This window comes from Xenia sp. Carnegie-2017, unplaced genomic scaffold (assembly GCF_021976095.1).
Source record: "Xenia sp. Carnegie-2017 unplaced genomic scaffold, XeniaSp_v1 HiC_scaffold_1, whole genome shotgun sequence".
Classification (NCBI taxonomy): domain Eukaryota; kingdom Metazoa; phylum Cnidaria; class Anthozoa; order Malacalcyonacea; family Xeniidae; genus Xenia; species Xenia sp. Carnegie-2017.
Window position 1 is genome coordinate 4,747,538 of NW_025813402.1, and position 17,987 is coordinate 4,765,524.

Below are 17,987 nucleotides of genomic sequence, written 5' to 3' on the forward strand. Positions count from 1 at the left end.
AACATTAGTAGAATCAGACCATCGTAAGCTTTATCAATGCTTTTTTGAACACTATTAAAAACATGAAAAAATAAATTGAATAACAAACCAAATATAACTTATCATGAATATTTCTTTTGCTCTGTTGCTCCGAAGTTATGTGAAACATGTACAATTTTTAGCGTATTCACTCTAATAGATTTAATTCAATTTAATTCTGGACGTAACAAAATGTTGACGTCTGAACAACATTATTATATTAATAATAGTCAGAGAAATAATAAATTACGCGAATAGCAAAAAACTTATACATATTAAGTAGATTATAAATAATAGCTTAAAAGAAAATGTTCAACTTTCTAATACTAATGTACAGTGTGCAACTAAAGTAGCCAATGTCTACCGCGGATAGGATGATTGTAACATCAAATTATTGCGACGCCGTGACAAAGCATACAAAAATGGCCCGACGAAACATCTTGCTGGAAATATGTAAAAGAACACTTACCGAAATCTACAAAAGTTTTGTAATAGTCAGAAGACATGCTTATTTGCAATGAAGACGAGTATATATCTTTCACTCGCAACGAGCAATTTAGAAATATACCTTCCGCTTTCAAAAACTAACATAAAATGTTAAAAACGTAGAAAGCATAATTTCTATTTCTTTGTAATATTGGCTTTCAGGGAACTGACGTTTACTTTTTTTGTTGTCGTGATCTTCAAAATCACTAATCACATCTCAAAGATTATTTTAATCCTTTATAATGCAATTAAATATTCCATTCAGGATGGAATTTACACTCACTCACTATATGTACATGTCGCATATTGATCAAGTATTTCAATATTAAAGTGGTGTCCCAATCTTCAAAATGGTTCCTTTATTATCTCAATTTCCGACTACAAAAAAATAAGAAAAGAAACACCACACATTCATTATGTATTTATATTTCAAATAAAGAAATTGCAAAAGTACAACTTCAATTGACGGAAAAGTACTTATGGTACTAAGAAGCCTGGTCTCACTAGCGACATAAACACAAACATAAGGCATAAGCTCAAGATTATCAAAACTCTTTGTTCTTCTTATGATGTAATTTGCCAGTATTTTCTGTTTATTTCCCAAGTGAAGACCATGCATGCCTTACACAACATGAAGTAATGAAAAAATTAACGTAAGAAAATAATAGAAAATGATAATTGTCCCACAGTCAAAACTTAGCGACAGAAATTACAAACCTTTTTCATCCTTCCTCCCCCATATACATTTTGTTTCATCCTTAATCCACCATTATCACTATTCATCCCAAGGTATCCACCTTGCATAATATAGCCAGCTGGCCTTCCAAGACCCTCTAAATTATTAGACATTACAGATCTTTGATCTGCCCCAGTTGCTGAAGTTGACGTGCCAGGTTGGATCATGTCTATATATATAAAAAATATCGAAGAATTATTTCTTGTATCAAATGAACAAACAAAATATATTTTCAATGGAAAACTAAAGTATGATTTGAAATTCATTTGAAGCTAGTCGATCGTTACCTATTTAAGTTATGCATACTTTCTATAATTATAAGCACAATTTTGCCCCACCTGCTTGGGGTCCTTCCATAGTAGCCACACCATCACTCATTTGTTCAGTTTGACCAAGATTAGGCATAGAAAATGTTGCTATTGGGTTTGATCCCAAATTTTCTTGTGTTTGTCCCATTGCATCGATTTCAGAAAGCAATTTTGGACTTATTGCATTTCCCTCTTCCGCGTTAAATGTCGATGGTTCGTTGTTCATTCCTTCGGCATTCATTGAAGCCTGGCTATAATCTATAATATATTTTATTAATACGTTATGACTTCAAAAAAAAATCAAACAAACCTTTGAATTCACAAAACATACATCAAGCAATGACAAAGTGTATCGAAACACGTCACTGAAGATGATAATGGACAAAACCATAATTTTTTCAAAGAAAATTTAAGAAAAGATTAAGTCGATAGAATTCTTTCACTAGTGCCTGGTTTTATTGTTGAAAGTAAAAATATGGGAAAACTTTATTGAAAAATGTCTTACTCAAACGTATTATTTCGTCATTCTTAACCTGTTTGTAGATTCAAAAACCCATTTTGCGCCTGAGCGTTCTGCTGTCTTTGTCTAGACCCTGAAGGTGAATGTTGAAACATGGGAAAAGTATCACCCATGGTGGTTTTGCCCAGGGAATTTTGTGATTCAGCGTTGATTTGTGCTTGAATTTCTTTCAACTCTCTGGCACTTTCCTGTGCTACTTGATTTTGAATACTCTTTGAAAGGAAAAAATGAATATTATTGAATATTATAAATAAAAAAAATCAATAATTAATATCTTGTAATATTTCCGGTTTACTGCGAAGACGCTAATAGCAATGTTTTGAAATCAACTTGAGAAAACAAAAACCCTTTGCACAAATAGATTTCAACGCCTCAGGTTTGCTTTAGCCAATACTTAAAAAATGTTTGAGGATTTTGCAAATAAAAATTTGAATATGTTTTCATGTTTACCAATAACATATTTTTTGCCAAATAAAGATATGTTTTATGTGTTTTATTATGAAGAAAGCCATTTTTTTTCAAAGGATAGGGAAAGTGTTCATCATAGCTCTATACTCTACACGTGTGTCTACAGACCAACCTGAGCAGCATCGCCATTTGAGAGAGATCTAGAAATTGAGTAATCGTGATCATCGTCATACTGTGATCCAATTTTTTTCTCTTCTTCAGCCTCTAAGGCCAGTCTATCCTCCAAGGCAGTATCTTCTTTATATGTATTTTGTGTTATGCCATTTGTCAGATCATTCAAGTTGATCATATGTGAGTATGAATTTCTATAAACGTAAAACACATGTTCATGGTATAAATGTGTCTCACACATATTTTTAATCTTTGCTATAGATCACAACACACAACTTAATTTGTTTTGAATACAACATTTCTGGAAAAGAAAAAATAGTTGTTATTGAAACATCAAGACTCTGAAACTTTTGAAACTCTTAATTCTTAATACAAGTGCTTCGCTAATTTAATTGTTGATTTCGTATAAATGATAACATATTTTTCCACTGGTTTGACTAATTTATCATGAAAGATTATGATAAATATTTTAAAGGATGAAACCATTTTATTGTATGATAGTGTTTTCTATTGATCTAAATTGCTTTTAATGAGCTGAGCATAAATCCATAGGCAAAATCATCAATAGACACAAAACTCAATCTCTTACTCGTTTTTCGTTTTAACAGATGAAGTGTGGACATCAAACAAAGAAAAGCAAGATGAACATATTTTAAATCTACATACCGATGAGCAGGATTTGTCATCTGACGATGAGACATTGGTGATATCTTAATGTGGTGTTTAGCATTTGCAAATTGTTTTGTGTTGTTTTGTAATTTCCCTGTTATACAAAAAGGAAAAAAATACAGAAGAAATGACACAAACTGAATTCTATATTTCAACTGTAGAATGTACAAAATTCGTGGATAGAATTTTCAGAAATATACATAGTAATACGCATGTTCTAGGATTTTAGTGTTCATGCAATTAATGTATCAATTTCTCTGATGATCACGCATATAGCACAAAAAATTTCATAAAGATAATTTGGTATGGTCTGGGAAGTACAATTCCACATGAGGTTGTATTCACATGATTTTGACTTACATCAATACAAGGAAATTAATAGTAGACAATACCAACTACTTGAGTAAAACTTGTTTGGCAATTAAAACATTAAACGAATGATTAATAACAATGATTAATAACAAATGATTGGTAACAAATGATTGATAGCAAATGATTTATAACAAATGATTGGTAACAAATGATTAATAACAAATGATTGGTAACAAATGATTAATAACAATGATTGATAATAAATGATTGGTAACAAATGATCAATTGTAATGATGTCACTTAACTCATTGGGTGTTCCCATTTTCTTAATGAGCTTTGAGTTACATTTAAGTTTTGTTTTGCATGTAAACGTTGTTTTGCTTCTCTTTGTGATGCAAGTTTTTCTCTTATTGCAGCAACTCTCAGTTCAGCACTGTTATCGCCATGTTTTGCAGAATCTTCAGCAGCTTTTCTTGCTGCTTCTTCAGCTTGATGCACGGCTTCACGAACTTCATATGTACGAAAATAATGGAAGATGGAAATTCTGTTTTCATTGAATGCAGTAATTAAACATTTATAAAACAATCATAAGAATATATGTTCTCAAAATCAATAAAAGTAAAAGTATATATCACCCTGATCTGCTCCTGATTTTCCAGATAATGGCTCTAGTGTTAACACTGTAATGTATAAAAAAAACAGTTAACAGATCATTGTCCAAAAACAATATTAAACATATAATAAATCAACAACATAGGGGCGGCAGCTGTTATATGTTTATTGCAAATATCATTGGCATGAGATAAGATAGTGATTTAAAGACGATGTTTGAAAAAAATTAGGTGACATAAAAAACATTTAAACATGGGCTCACTATGTTTAATAAAACAAGCATTCCATGCATTCGAAAAAAAATTTCATGAGCTGATCGTATGAGTTAGGTAATGTCGGTTAACCTTGTTGAAACGTGAATTTTCTAAATAAGTTCAGTTTTTTTGAGCTTGGACGCTTTTATAAAGCCAATATTAGTCGGGACAACTCGCTTAATATAGACAGCTCCTTAAACTAGTTGGGAATGTTCTTTTTCATCAGCATTTAGTTCAACGAGTATTATAAACACAATTTTAATTTATTTGTTTTTTTAAAACAAAAATGACCTATTGAAGAAAATATGGGAAAAATTTACTAATATTTTTACGTGTCAAAATATGTTGAATTCACGTTCTGATTTTATACTCACATCCTCTGGTAGACAGCAAGATTAACAACTTCAAAAAGAGTAAAGACTCCATTTTAAAATGGGCTGAACTGAGGACCTGTTAGTCACAACAAACAACCTGCAAGATAAAATTATAAAAACAGAATTAGAGTTTACTTTTTATTTTGATCTTGAAAAAGGTAATCTAATAAAAATGTGTGAAGCAAAAGCATATACCCGTAATCAAATTTAAATTAGATTTTCAAAGATCAGAAAAATAATTTGCTATTAGATGGACTATCGACAAAATTCCCATCATTAAACACAATCATAAATTTTTAATACCATTCAACTATCTGACCTTTAAATTTAATTCAAATTAAAAAAACCTCGAATTAAATGCAAGGATTTGAATACTGCAAAGAAATCTTTCTAAGATTCAATATACCAATTTATTTTTCATCAAATGTGACAAAAGTTAGAAACGTGTGATGACGACATATTTATTGATGTTCGTTGATCCATGAGTCGAATTTTCGATACTTGCAGAAAAAATTTGTCTTTATCTTAGTGATGATACGGTATAGGCAAAAAAGTATTTCAGTTAAGACAACAAAACCATTCGTACGCTCCTGTGTAAAACTTCGGTGAATCAAAAAGATCACATGTTTAAAATTACTTCTTTTAATTGTTGTCAGTGCATGAAAGAATAACAGAGTAAATCTTATCAGGTCAATGCCTAAATATTGTAGAGCGCTGAACACATTGCTCATCAATCTCACTAACGTATTTTTAATACAAGAAATGTGAACGAATAGATAACTTTGATTTAGTTACTGCTACGATTAAACAGTAAGACCAATTCGACACAGCAGGTACCAAAAAAATGCAATTGATGACACCAATTTACACATCAAGATGGGGGATCACATTTCAAATTAAAGGCAAGAAGACAGGATTATAGAAGAACGCTAACGACCACAAAAATATATTGGTTACACTTGCAACATTTAACTGATGTACTCTAAATAGATGCATGCATGGTCGCTACATTTCTTAAAAGCGTCAAAATCATCACTTTCAATTTTTTAAGGTAAAGGTAATAAACTATTTGTGCTCTTTGTGAGCTATATGTTTTTAAAAATTACCTTCACATCGTCTATCTTTTTCAAAATAAATGTCAACAATCATTATGCTTGTAAATTTACAAACAACCACGAAACTATTTTATGAAACTTTCGCAATACGCGGGGCTTGTTCCGACATATTATTTAAAATGAAACAAGTTATTTTTGAAACCCATAATCTAACCCCGATTCATAAAAAATATTTATTCAGACAATGCTTAAAGCAAAGAATAACAAATGGTTTCTTTTTCAAATGCTTTTGGTCGTGACCCTGGAAACAAAGGGCAATGAAACAGGTAAGTATTTTAATTGTGTGCATGACTACACAACACAACTTTCCTGAGGGTGTGTGTACGAACTGGCAGGCTCACTTTGGCTGCCTGGGATGTTTTCTCATCTCCCATTAGAAAACATATAACATTCTACGAGTATGGAGACAAACATGTCTGCTCTTTCATTAGATAACCTAAGAAACGTTTTGGATAACAAGATAAACGTTGGTGAGAATATTACAAATTTTTTATACAATGTCAATATTTGTAGAATGTCATGATTTTAAGTAAGGAAATTCCTTTGTTAAACAATCTAACATGGCGGCCATGACGTAGCGTGCACACGAAGAATAGAGCCTGGCTTTGTCATGTTATTAATTTCCAAAAATAGCAACATAGAAAATGCCTTCTCTTGACAGAGAGTCAAGAGATACCAGGAGTAAAGAAAACTACTGTGTTACACAAGATTTGTAGGAAATTCAACAAAATATCAAGACACGCAACAAAGCAAATTAACACGATTAGACACACCTGCGGTGTACTGTACGGCAATGATGAGCAATACATCAAACAGTCAAAAAAAGTGGCAGACGTAATTCAAAATAGTCACAAATCAAAGGATAGTCTTCAAAAACAAAGAGAAAAACTTATTGAAGAAGTGAACAAGTTGGCAAAATTATCAGGCCCATTGCCCAAGTTAAGATTGACGGGTTGAATATTTCTTATTTAGAAATAAAGTCAACTACAATTACATCAGTATAAGTACATGCTAAAAACATTCCTCTGACTTTGTAAGACAGGACATCTGCATGATTCTTCTTCTAAAACAATAATTTTTCTTTAAATTTTCCATGTGTAAAGTTTACCCTTTTTTATTGAAAATTCATATTAGTTTAAACATTTTGTAATTTTAGAAATTGTGTGCTTGCCTATATGTTTCAATGCGAAAAATACAGACATGCTGGAGAAGAAAAATGTCATTATTATATGACAGAATTCACGTAAATTTTGGTTAAATATAATACATTTTTAAAGTACAGTACGTTAGGTATTTTTCCCTGGTGTGAAACATTAATTTATACAAAACTGTTTTTTTCGTAGTCATTTTGAAACTTGAGTAGCCTGGGTTTTCAATTTTTCATTTTTTTGTCTCTGACGAGAACTCTTGGAAATCTTATTTCTTTTATCAAATTTTTTTGCAAATCTTATGTCATCAATATCACCATCATCGCTTTCGTCATAATCGTCATAAAAATGATGATGATAAACATAAGACCTTTCTCGATCATGTTCATCATCATCATCATCATCTTCATCATTCCGGCCTTCATCTTCAGGATCATCAGTATCGTCATTGTAGTTTTCGTCATCATCATCATCATCATCATCATCATCATAATATGAATGCCAATGTGGCAGCCTTGCTGCATAACTCTTTGGATAAGGCAAACGATCACGAGTGTATCCTTCATTATCAATCATGTCTGACATTACAGAACGATCCATTTCATTTCCATAAAGTCCGTTGATGTTTCTATAGGTTCCATCAAGTCCCATATTGTTTTCATAGCGACCAAATGGAGACTGGCTTACACTTATTTTCCCATTATAATTATCACTTATACCATTTGTCCCAGTCATTGGGCTCAACATTTCATCTATACATTTAACATTTTTTAACATTTTTTAAACAAACGGACATTGTTAACTGCAGTCAAAATGATATTAGTAGCAATAACAGTATTGTAAATGGTTATACTATTCAGGTTATATTTCATCATTTTTTTTTATCAAATGAAAGATTATTTTAAAAATATATCTTACCTGGTGTCCCTTCAGATACAGGTTGCAGACCAACAGGCATAATTTTGGAGTGCGCATGATCAGGATCTTTTTCATTGATCAAAGGTGGAAGTTTAGGGATATCTGGCCCACTAGCAATATTGGCATATATATCTCCATCATTGCTTGAGGATGTTTTGTAATTTTTTGCTGACTCATCATTCTTCCCAGGCTTTCGCATTGAGTTTGATGATATGTCAGATTCAGAAGCAGACAAAGATTTCAACAATATTTTAAAGTCGGAATTCTTTTCTCCCTTTTTCATTTTCATTAACTTTCCAAGAAACTTCAACGCTTTTATCTTCTGCTCTACTGTAAGATTGCCACCAGGAAAATATTTTTCAACGATTTTGTGCAGCATGCTTATTGTTTCTTTTCTCAATTTGATATCATGGAGAGTGGAACTTGAACGTTTTGATCCCAAATCACTTTTCGACTTTTGAAATGTATCATTTTTTAGCGATTGATTGTTTCCAGCTGTAGTAGTGTTTTCTTGAAATTTTCTTTGGGATCTGGCGTGCAATAGGCCATGCAGCCCAAGAACTGAATCTTGTATAACGGGTTCTGATTTTGACCATTTTTTACAAAGTATTTTACCTGAAACCTTACTTCTCTTTCTAAATTCGGAAATATGATGTAAATAAGGCAAGTGCTTTTCCTTTTTGTTACTCGTACAATCATCTATAATGAAAGCAAACAGTAGAACTATGTATAAATCAAAAGTTATTGAAAAATTTAGTTTTAAATAAAAAAATCCGAGTTTTATGCTTTCTAAGTGATGAAAAACATACTTTTAGTAATTTGGATGGCGTGATTTTAATTTTAGTAATAGGGGTGAATAGTCGGAAAGTCGTGTTCTATAAAATTTTTACGTATGAAAAAATTTATTCTAACTTCGATTACTTTGCATTAGTTGCGTTGTTTTAAACTTATCAGGTGTATCATCAAAATAAGGATGAAGAATTTTACCTGTGACTGACAAGCACACATGAACGATTGTCAATGATGTTACAATCAACAGCAATCTTATCATCGTGATTTTTCGCTTATTCTACCATTATACAATTAAATCCCACCGTCAAATGTATCCATTGAAATTGAAAATCCAAAGCAGCAAAATTAGTCACCGTCTATAACAAATAGAATTATGCAATCAGCAAATTCGAAAGTAAATACTATAATAAACTTAAAAATTCGTTCGTAAAAATAAAAATGAAACTGAACATTAAAATGATGACAAGAAAAAGCAACTTACAAAGAACAAAATGAAACATCATTATAATTTTCGAAAGGTTGATTTGAAAATTGAACTTCGTTTATTTATTCTTTTCTCTATTACAAAACATCAAAACGTGTTTATATAAGCTGTCAACTGGTATTGAAATTTTTCATAGCAGGTGATACACTTAAATGAATTACATTAAAGTCCCAGTTCAGATTATTCTTTTAACAAATGAAACAAAGAAATGCCCAAAATTTTCCATGAAATGTTAATACTAAAGTTCATTTGTGTGTCTTGATCATAGTGACTTGATGGGATCATTACAGATTCTGCATAAAATTATATAATTATCAGTAAAATGGAAAGTTTTTTCAATACAAAAAATAGGCTTGACTCACACACAAAGAGATAATCATACCAATCACTATGAATGAAGTCTTTGTTGTTATTGAATAAATAATGAAGTGAGTAAAATAACATCATTTCTTTTCGAGAGAAATCTATATTTTCATTACTTTTTGAAACTGAAAAATAAGCCAGCGAACGATGTTCGTAATTACTTGTAATAATAATAACAAAAATTTACAACAAAAGAATGATTTTTTATGTAACGGTAGGTAATCATCCATTGAACCATGAATATCTTCATGATAAACTGACATGAAAATTTGTTTTTTTTTCATTGGCATGTTGTCATATGTCAGCTTATAGCTATTTAACTATTTTGGTTTATTCAAGTAAGACTGAAAGTCCATTATAAAATATATATACTTGAGTAAGAAACATTATAGACGCCTTTGTACAGTCAGCAATGAGTGGTATCAATTGATGCTCAAATTAATGAGAAAATTAGTGAATAGACTAATGGATCTTAAGGATCATATTTAATCAATTGATACTAAAAACCATTTGATATAGAAGACTAAACTGAAACGAGAAGAGAAATGCTGTTTTTAACGACTAGTGTATTAGCTGTGATACTCGTTCACGTTGTAAAGACATCTGGTGAGTGTATAATTCTTACAGGTTTATATTATATTACGTCAATGGATAACACCAAGTGCCATTATAACCTGCATAACAATAATTCATCTTTGCTTCATTAAGAAAATACAAATGATTTCAGTTTAAATGCACATCTTCATGTTTAGACCACAGATATTTTTTAGTGTTTCTGATATATCCTTAACAGAAGATGATCATTATGAAAAACCAGTGGAAAAAGACGCAAAAATGAATATTTTATTTCATTTAATACATTTATTGAAAGACCGAAAGATAAAAGAGAAAAACGTTGTTTCGCCACATTATTCAGTCCGGAATGAAACGGTTCTTCTACGGAACTCAACAGAACAAGAAAAACAGCAAGGTAGTATAGCAAAAATAATGATTATAATGCTTATTGTGTAATATGTCATTATAATGATAATTTCTTTTTCCACGACAACCACACATGAACAAAAAAGAATTACTTCTTCAACTACAAAGAGCGTTGAAGAACATGAAAAGTAGAGCTAAAGAGAAAACACACCGTTATGTGAAGTATTTCAATACTACGAATAAAGCAGAGAAACATTTCAACGCTACGAATAACAAATCGAAGTCATCTTTGGATCATCACGAGAGAAAAAGTATCCCAAATTTTGAGCAAAGATCAAATATTTTACAACCAATAAAGAAAGTGTCTAGTGAAGCAAAAGCAAGGTATTATTACGAACAAGCTCGTTTCTCATATCTTAGGTCACTCGAAGCAGCTGAAGAGAAAAAACTGTCAAAACTGGAAAAACTTACGCATAATTTTTCTTTTATTTTACGGAAAGAGGAAAAACATTTGAACAGTAAAAATGTTAGTCATAAAATTTCAGAAAATTTAATGCAAAGAAGAAAATATCCACTAGAGCGAAAACAGAGGCATGTGACATCCATTTTCCACAAAGACCAAAACAGAAAAAAATTCGATTTAAGCACAGACAAGCTTCTGTCAAATATGTTAAACGAAGAGGCAAAACTGAACCGTCTTCAAACGTTGAAAAAAAAATTATCAATTCAATCAATGTCAAACAAACTGGAGATGATCAGTGGCAAACGTGAGGCAAATAAACGATATTCGCAAGGAATATTGTTGGATAAGAAAAACAGAGACCAAAAGTCAAAAAATAAGCCTTACCCTTATGTTACATCAAAAAGAGTTACGTCAAAAAGTTCAAATAAACTTAGCAGTTCAAGGAATATTTCAACCATTGTGAGCATGCCTGAAGAGAAGGAAACAAGAAACAAGAACAAAAATTTTGACCTCTTCGTTTATAAGAACGAAAAACCTGTCAATATTGGTGATTCATTATTCTCGTCAAACAATGCCAACAAAGCTGACATTGGAGTGAAGATTGGAGATCAAGGAACACAAAGTCAAGATGAAAACAAAAACCTTACTCCAAGCTTGACTACGAAAACTGTCACAATTAATTTCAGCAATGATACAACAAATAGGAAATTAACGGACTCAAATGTTATTGGAAGGAGGAATGAAGCTAGAGCACTTCATTTTCCAAAATTGGATGATCCGAAAGCGACCGCTGTGAGCAATACTAGATTGTCTGACTTTATAGATGATATAAACAATCCATTTAAAGATCTCAACAGAAACTTAACTGAGGCAATCTCAGATAGCTTCCGGCGAAAACGTGTTAAACTCCAAAATGAAAGTGATGAATTAAAATCCACTCAAGGAAAGAACTCCTATCGTCTACAAACACAAAAAATTAATGAAAATTCGATAAAAAATCATTTGATTCCCGTCAACCACACAAATGTGACAAAAGAGAACGTAGAACAAGATCTCAAAAAAATGCAACAGAATATTATATCGAAGCTTACTTCATCAAACTTAATGAAGAAGGAATCCCGCAAAAATATTTCAAAAGTCTTGCAAAAAGCTGAAGAATTTTTTTTGGAAAAGGTCAAAGAAGTTCTGTTCGAAAATCAAAAAAGAAAAAAATTGGAAAACATTCAAAACAAACATAAAAATGAATCTAGTAAAACAAAAATTAGTGGTGTTATTAACGCTTCAGTTTATACCATGAGTGATTCTACAATACAAAGCGAAAAACCCAAAGCAGATAAGGAAAATGATAATATAAAGATGGCTACAAAAATGCTAACAAACAATGTGAATACAATAGAAACGAAAGAAAACCCAAATTTACTACAATCACCACTAGTACTGAATACTGAAGCCAACGTTCCCAATATATCACCAATACAAAGTCTACAGACGCCTGTTGATGTCACTCAACCATTAATGGCCCAAACAGAGATGAAAAATTATCCAGTTTCCGGGCTGCCTTTAACATCTGAACGACAGTTCGCTCAAAATGAAGAAAGAATCGCATTACAACCGGACAATTCGTTTCACAATATACAAATTGGCAATGGTAATTGGCAACTTGGAAATAATTTTAATACACCTTTTAATGAAAGAGATGATGGGCCTCGTGGAAATAATTTTAATTCACCTTTGAATGGAGGTGTTGAAAGGCTTCTGGGAAATAATTTTAATTCACCTTTGAATAGAGGTGTTGATAGACTTATGGGAAATAATTTTAATATGCCTTTGAATGGAGATCTTTCATCATACAAAAGGTAAACATTCCATAATTTCATTATGAATTTCATTTCATTATGAATTTTTGCGTCAGTTTTATAATATAAACGCAATGAAACGCGTGCGCTGATTGGTCTAGAGCTGTGTTTGCATTAGCCTGTGCAAAACACATCCGAGCTCAACCCATCAAATCAATCATAACAATCAATCAGTCAAAGAGAATTTGCAAATCGAACATGAATACATTTTAGAGGAAAAATTAAAACGTTTACTTTAAATTTGTCTGTTTCACATTATTGTTATTTATAAAAGAAATAAAAGATGTTTTTCGTGTTTGCACTGGCTTTTGCAAACCTTGGAGACGTTTGTGAGAACTCTCGAGCAGGTGCTACCCTCGACCTTCGGTCTCGGGCTTGCGCTGATCAGCTCTCGAGTTCTCCCAGTTGCAACACATTTTCCATTCTGGATTGCGAGAGGGGGGGTGTCACATAATTCCGTATTGCTCTTTATGAGCACATTTATGCAGGAACTGAAAGAAGGGATTGATTATTTTTTATTCAGTTTCATCGGATCCACTCCAATACAACATTATCCACTGCAAAACCCAGCTCTTCAAACATCAAATGTGGATGAAATACACATAGACCGAGGTGCAATGGACAGGTATCAGTTAATGCCCTATCAAAACCTTCGAGACATAACAGATCAATATGAGAATAACTATTACAGTCCCAGAAGACAGAATCCAAACTTTAATGATCACGTGATTGAGGAAGATGACGTACTCGGTTATGATCACAACGAAGAAAATGGAAAGAAAAAATCAAAAATTAAAAATGTTCATCGCAACAAAAAGAAAACCAGCAACTAACACATTTGAAGCCTGTGTCAAACAAATATACACAAAAAGTTTCAGCAGGAAAGCAGAACAATAAAATAACAAGTCAGCAAGATTTGCGATTGACTGGAAATTTTATGTTTAAATTTGAATTCAGAACATAAAGATGACGGGGTAGATTTTTGACTGTTTCGTCATTGTGTTGTTTCATATCTTTCCAAATCACAATTATTATTATTATTAAACAAAATCCTCTCAACTCACGAGACGTTGAACTTTATTCAAATCAACCTAATTCCCATAAAGATTTCATGGTTTAACATTCATATAGAACTGAAAATCGTTAAATTTTACTCATTTATCATCACTGTTGAAACATTTCCTTATATTGAATGTTACAGTCAAATATATGCAAGAGATTAAGAAAAGTGGATGGCCTATCGTTCTTTTAGTCACATAAAATTTCTAAAGCAAATGCTATCGGCTAAAATGAAATAATTCCTATACATGTGCATCTCATTAATTTTGTTTTCATATACCCAGATAAATATTTGTATTTAACTGCGTCTTTTCAACCAAAGGAGAACATCCTCCAGGGAATATTTATTGAACTGAATGCATACCATTAATCTCATATAGAAGTATAACATGCTGTCAATACCAGAATAATAGTTAAACATAGTAATTCATATATATACTTTCATAAATCAAACAGCAGTTTGACAATGCTTGCTAATGGATCCAACCTGAGATTTCGTTGATACAACGGTTACTCGTAGCTCAGACCATCGATTTATTCGCTTATTTCGACAAAAAAGGATGCCAAAAAGACGATTGCGGAATTGTTTGCTTTGAATGAAAAATATCAAAGGATTGACACATGTAGAAACAAATTGGATAAGAAATCCAATAAAAGAGACAGCATGTCCATAGCCAGTTGCACCGAAGCTCAACATGAAATCGGCAATCGCAAAGTTAGGCAACACACATAAATTGAAAACGATCAAAACGAAACCAAGTAATTTAGTGATTTTTTTTCTGGATTGTAACAAGGCCTTGTGTGATTCTTGCATTTCTTCGTTTTCTTTATTAAACCAAAGATGCTTGACAATTTTAGCGTATGCTGAGCAAATGATGATGTTTGGGCAAGCATAAACGAAGGCAAACATCAAAATGGTAAGAAGCTGTTTTTCCCATTCTCCAAGCAAAAACATGCATCTATTTTGATTCTGAGCGTCAACAAATTTTATGAATATAAAATAAGGCAAAGAACAGATCCCACTGAAAAACCAAATAACAAAAAGAATAAGTTTTAATCTGCACCAGGACATCCTGTGCTCTAAAGGTTTTAATATAGCGCGGTATCTTTCCAGTGTAATAGCAGTAAGGGAGAAAATGGAGACAATTCCACTAAGCACGGTAATTGTATTCGCTGCTACTAACCGACAGATCCACTCGTTTAGCCATGCTGGATCAATATAGTTCGCCAGGTACCACAGAAATGCAAAGATGCCAGCAAGAAAATCAGAAAACGCCATGTTTGCAAAAAGACAGTTCATCATACTATGGAATTTTTTATCTTTCGCAATGACGACAATCACGAGCGAGTTACCACTTAAGTTTAAGAAAAGTATGATAAAAAAGACAGAGGACCATATGTTAAAGAAAATGTTGTTGGATTCTGTGTCATTTCTTGTAACAGATAGCACACTTTTTGTGAGATTTGATGCGATACTATAAATCATAGTTAAGTATTGTCGACTCGATAATAATTGAAGATAAAATGAAGTGTTTGCGAGATTTGCCGATGAGTTCTGCACTCTCTGATTTCTTCTAATGCATCTCTTTATACAGCTGATAGGATATGAATAATAACAACAATTTGTCGGTAAGGTGTTAATTGAAAAGCATGTCGACATTTTAGAGCTAGGGTTGTTTTGCGCCGAAGACAATCAGAAAAACAGCTGCAATTTGAAAATACAAGATAAACACTCTGATTGTATCATAAATGACTTCATTTAAACTGGTCTGCAACGCAATTAACTTTTGAATAATATATTTTCGGTAAAGAGAAGCGAGAAGAACACTTATACGCAATCATACAAAATGTGCATAAGTATCAATAAAGCTCGGAAAATTGCATACTTTTTATACATGTTATCTCACAATAAACATCAAATTCAATTGAAGATTTGTCTGAAAAACAATAGCGTGTTGACAGAGTTTACGTAAAGCAAGAACATTGTTTGAAACCACATTATTACCGCAAATTATTTGATAAATAATGAGAAATTAAAAATAAACCGAAAAACATAAAAAAATAGGAAAAAATCGCCAATATACATTTGGCAAATTAACCATCGTGTTGTAGCTATGTATACATATATGTACATACATACACATACATGCACATATGTATACATGTATACATGTGTGTACATATGCATGTGTACTATGATGTATATATACTTGGCTAATAATGAAGAACAAAACAATACAGTTGATAATAAATCGTAGTAGCTAAATGCTTGTACAGAAGTTCAATAATCCGAAAATAATCATAAATTTCTCTAAAGTGAATGTAACTGCTTATGCAAACCGAGGAAACCTTTGGGAGAACTCGGGAGCTGATCAGTGCAAGCCCGAGACCGAAGATCGAGGGTTGCACCTTCTCGAGAGTTCTCAAAAAAGTCACCAAGGTTTGCATAAGCCTGTGCAAACACAGCAAACATCTTTCGTTTCTTTTATAAAATAACAACAATGCGAAACAGGCAAACTTAAAAGAAACGTTTTAATTCCCCTCTAAAATATACTCATGATCGATTTGCAAATTCTCTTTGATTTATTGATTGATTTGATTGGTTGAGCTCCGATCTCTTTTGCACAGGCTAATGCAAACACGGCTCTAGACCAATACACGCACGCGTTTTATTGTGTTTATTTTATAAAATAATATATTAAATACAAGCAAGCATGAATAAATAGGAGTGGTGGTTAATCACTATACCGACATATCCTAAACAATTACTGACCATATGTATTAATTAAACATGGCAAAAATCGGCGGGTTGCCTATTACACTCTTCTTCGGAATTGCTTCTGAAATGAGAATGCGATCAATTTTTCAAGACGTCAAGAAACAATTAAATCCGAAAAAAGCATATTTGTTCAAGTTAAATTTGGTTACGATGAATAAAATAACAATCATGCTTGCAAACACGCTTGAAGTGCAAACAAAAATGTCAGTACACTACCACGTACTAAACATAAATGGAACGTGGTTAGAAATCATGCAACTATAAATAACATAAAATATATATAGTTTGTTAAAAAATGATGTCAATTAAATGCTTTCAAGGCGCTATTCCTCATTTAAGTTATCGTGTGATTGTAGTTGGTCGCAAATTATAAACAACAGCGCTTCCTTCGATTTTCTATTGAGCAGTTTTGATCAATAACATTGAAATATGAATCAGAGGGGAATATATGTAAAAATTTCTTGTATATATATTGCTATGCGATCAATCGTTCAACATCTATAGGGAAATGAGCAGAATGTATTAGATTTCACACGATAATCAATGGGTTTGTTTCTCAGAGAACTCATAAAGCCATTAAAAATAGAGCACAAGCTATTATTGCCAAAAGTTTAAATTGAAGTATGCTCTACAACTTTTCAAAAAACCAAACAATAAAGGGGAAAATTGGCTTCTGTTAAAGTAAAAGTTGGCTGCTAAAGTCAACAAAAGTAAAAAAATTTATGAAAATATTGCTTGTTCATGAGTAATTTTTCTTACACTATTTAAAGAGATTTCTACACAGAAAGCGTTTACATAACCTAAAAAAATGGCACTCTTTGGTAGACACAACAAATTATGCAATGCAATCAACAAAAACATTGTTTTGCTGTTAGGAAACATATATGAAACACACGCCACAAGATGAAGTTGAGAAATTAATAATGTCAATGAGTTGACGCATTTGTTGGCGAACCAAACAATTTTATTCATAAATCATTTAGATTCATGAAGTAAAACAAAACATGATTTAACGCATTCTTTACGTAATTAAAATATGGCGGTATTTCTTTGTTCAATATAAAAGGTGAGTAGGAGTAAAATCGAGATAATTGTGAACGGCATGAAAGTTGTGAAGGACTGAAATGCGCATGCGCACAATAGGAATATGCAAACAAAATTTGTAAAGACACTAATTAAAAAAGACAGCAATAGAGTAATTGAAAATACTTCAACAAACAA

At 31.9% G+C, this 17,987-nt stretch overlaps 5 protein-coding genes across 7 annotated transcripts; 2 read left to right on the forward strand and 3 right to left on the reverse strand.

Moving 5' to 3' along the window:
* Positions 1 to 154: 154 nt before the first annotated feature.
* Positions 155 to 5,280, reverse strand: LOC124438012. The gene is made up of 10 exons (XM_046988001.1): positions 5,188 to 5,280; positions 4,869 to 4,965; positions 4,264 to 4,308; positions 3,934 to 4,137; positions 3,314 to 3,410; positions 2,649 to 2,841; positions 2,082 to 2,280; positions 1,579 to 1,806; positions 1,222 to 1,409; positions 155 to 882 (listed from the first exon to the last, which is right to left on the reverse strand). Exons 2-10 carry the CDS (start codon positions 4,918 to 4,920, stop codon positions 850 to 852), a joined length of 1,239 nt encoding a protein of 412 aa, XP_046843957.1. The 5' UTR covers positions 4,921 to 4,965; positions 5,188 to 5,280; the 3' UTR covers positions 155 to 849.
* A 454-nt stretch (positions 5,281 to 5,734) lies between these two features.
* On the forward strand, positions 5,735 to 7,200 carry LOC124438064. The gene is made up of 4 exons (XM_046988058.1): positions 5,735 to 5,919; positions 6,165 to 6,249; positions 6,415 to 6,453; positions 6,645 to 7,200. The coding sequence occupies exons 2-4, from the start codon at positions 6,168 to 6,170 to the stop codon at positions 6,938 to 6,940; spliced, it is 417 nt and encodes a 138-aa protein (XP_046844014.1). The 5' UTR covers positions 5,735 to 5,919; positions 6,165 to 6,167; the 3' UTR covers positions 6,941 to 7,200.
* LOC124437997 (stress response protein NST1-like) lies at positions 6,923 to 9,429 on the reverse strand. The gene is made up of 4 exons (XM_046987995.1): positions 9,323 to 9,429; positions 9,037 to 9,197; positions 8,050 to 8,748; positions 6,923 to 7,883 (listed from the first exon to the last, which is right to left on the reverse strand). Exons 2-4 carry the CDS (start codon positions 9,098 to 9,100, stop codon positions 7,327 to 7,329), a joined length of 1,320 nt encoding a protein of 439 aa, XP_046843951.1. The 5' UTR covers positions 9,101 to 9,197; positions 9,323 to 9,429; the 3' UTR covers positions 6,923 to 7,326.
* A 21-nt stretch (positions 9,430 to 9,450) lies between these two features.
* LOC124437944 lies at positions 9,451 to 14,156 on the forward strand. Of its 3 annotated transcripts, none has more exons than XM_046987908.1 (5): positions 9,451 to 9,753; positions 10,208 to 10,294; positions 10,482 to 10,658; positions 10,756 to 12,928; positions 13,452 to 14,156. In XM_046987908.1, exons 2-5 carry the CDS (start codon positions 10,234 to 10,236, stop codon positions 13,759 to 13,761), a joined length of 2,721 nt encoding a protein of 906 aa, XP_046843864.1. In that variant the 5' UTR covers positions 9,451 to 9,753; positions 10,208 to 10,233; the 3' UTR covers positions 13,762 to 14,156. The 3 variants fall into 3 exon arrangements, with proteins under 3 accessions (XP_046843864.1, XP_046843870.1, XP_046843877.1); XM_046987914.1 differs by lacking the exon at positions 9,451 to 9,753 and adding an exon at positions 9,877 to 9,902; XM_046987921.1 differs by lacking the exon at positions 9,451 to 9,753 and having other exon boundaries at positions 10,000 to 10,294; positions 10,560 to 10,658.
* On the reverse strand, positions 13,989 to 15,473 carry LOC124453833 (galanin receptor 2a-like). Its single transcript, XM_047004707.1, has one exon. It carries the CDS (start codon positions 15,471 to 15,473, stop codon positions 14,436 to 14,438), a length of 1,038 nt encoding a protein of 345 aa, XP_046860663.1. The 3' UTR covers positions 13,989 to 14,435.
* Positions 15,474 to 17,987: the final 2,514 nt, after the last annotated feature.

Bases quoted from the DNA above. Each gene is read 5' to 3' on its own strand.
- LOC124453833 (XM_047004707.1), bottom strand. From the start codon at position 15,473: ATGATTTATAGTATCGCATCAAATCTCACAAAAAGTGTGCTATCTGTT.
- LOC124437997 (XM_046987995.1), bottom strand. From the start codon at position 9,100: ATGATAAGATTGCTGTTGATTGTAACATCATTGACAATCGTTCATGTG. The intron at 8,749-9,036 runs GTAAAATTCTTC...CTTTCATTATAG, and splicing joins TGTGTGCTTGTCAGTCACAG to ATGATTGTACGAGTAACAAA. The intron at 7,884-8,049 runs GTAAGATATATT...TTAAATGTATAG, and splicing joins TGTATCTGAAGGGACACCAG to ATGAAATGTTGAGCCCAATG.
- LOC124438012 (XM_046988001.1), bottom strand. From the start codon at position 4,920: ATGGAGTCTTTACTCTTTTTGAAGTTGTTAATCTTGCTGTCTACCAGA. The intron at 2,842-3,313 runs GTATGTAGATTT...TTACGTTTATAG, and splicing joins ATGACAAATCCTGCTCATCG to AAATTCATACTCACATATGA. The intron at 2,281-2,648 runs GTTGGTCTGTAG...TTCCTTTCAAAG, and splicing joins CAAATGGCGATGCTGCTCAG to AGTATTCAAAATCAAGTAGC.
- LOC124438064 (XM_046988058.1), top strand. From the start codon at position 6,168: ATGCTTAAAGCAAAGAATAACAAATGGTTTCTTTTTCAAATGCTTTTG. The intron at 6,250-6,414 runs GTAAGTATTTTA...CTCTTTCATTAG, and splicing joins AACAAAGGGCAATGAAACAG to ATAACCTAAGAAACGTTTTG. The intron at 6,454-6,644 runs GTGAGAATATTA...TTCTCTTGACAG, and splicing joins GGATAACAAGATAAACGTTG to AGAGTCAAGAGATACCAGGA.
- LOC124437944 (XM_046987908.1), top strand. From the start codon at position 10,234: ATGCTGTTTTTAACGACTAGTGTATTAGCTGTGATACTCGTTCACGTT. The intron at 10,295-10,481 runs GTGAGTGTATAA...TATCCTTAACAG, and splicing joins TCACGTTGTAAAGACATCTG to AAGATGATCATTATGAAAAA. The intron at 12,929-13,451 runs GTAAACATTCCA...TTTTTTATTCAG, and splicing joins GATCTTTCATCATACAAAAG to TTTCATCGGATCCACTCCAA.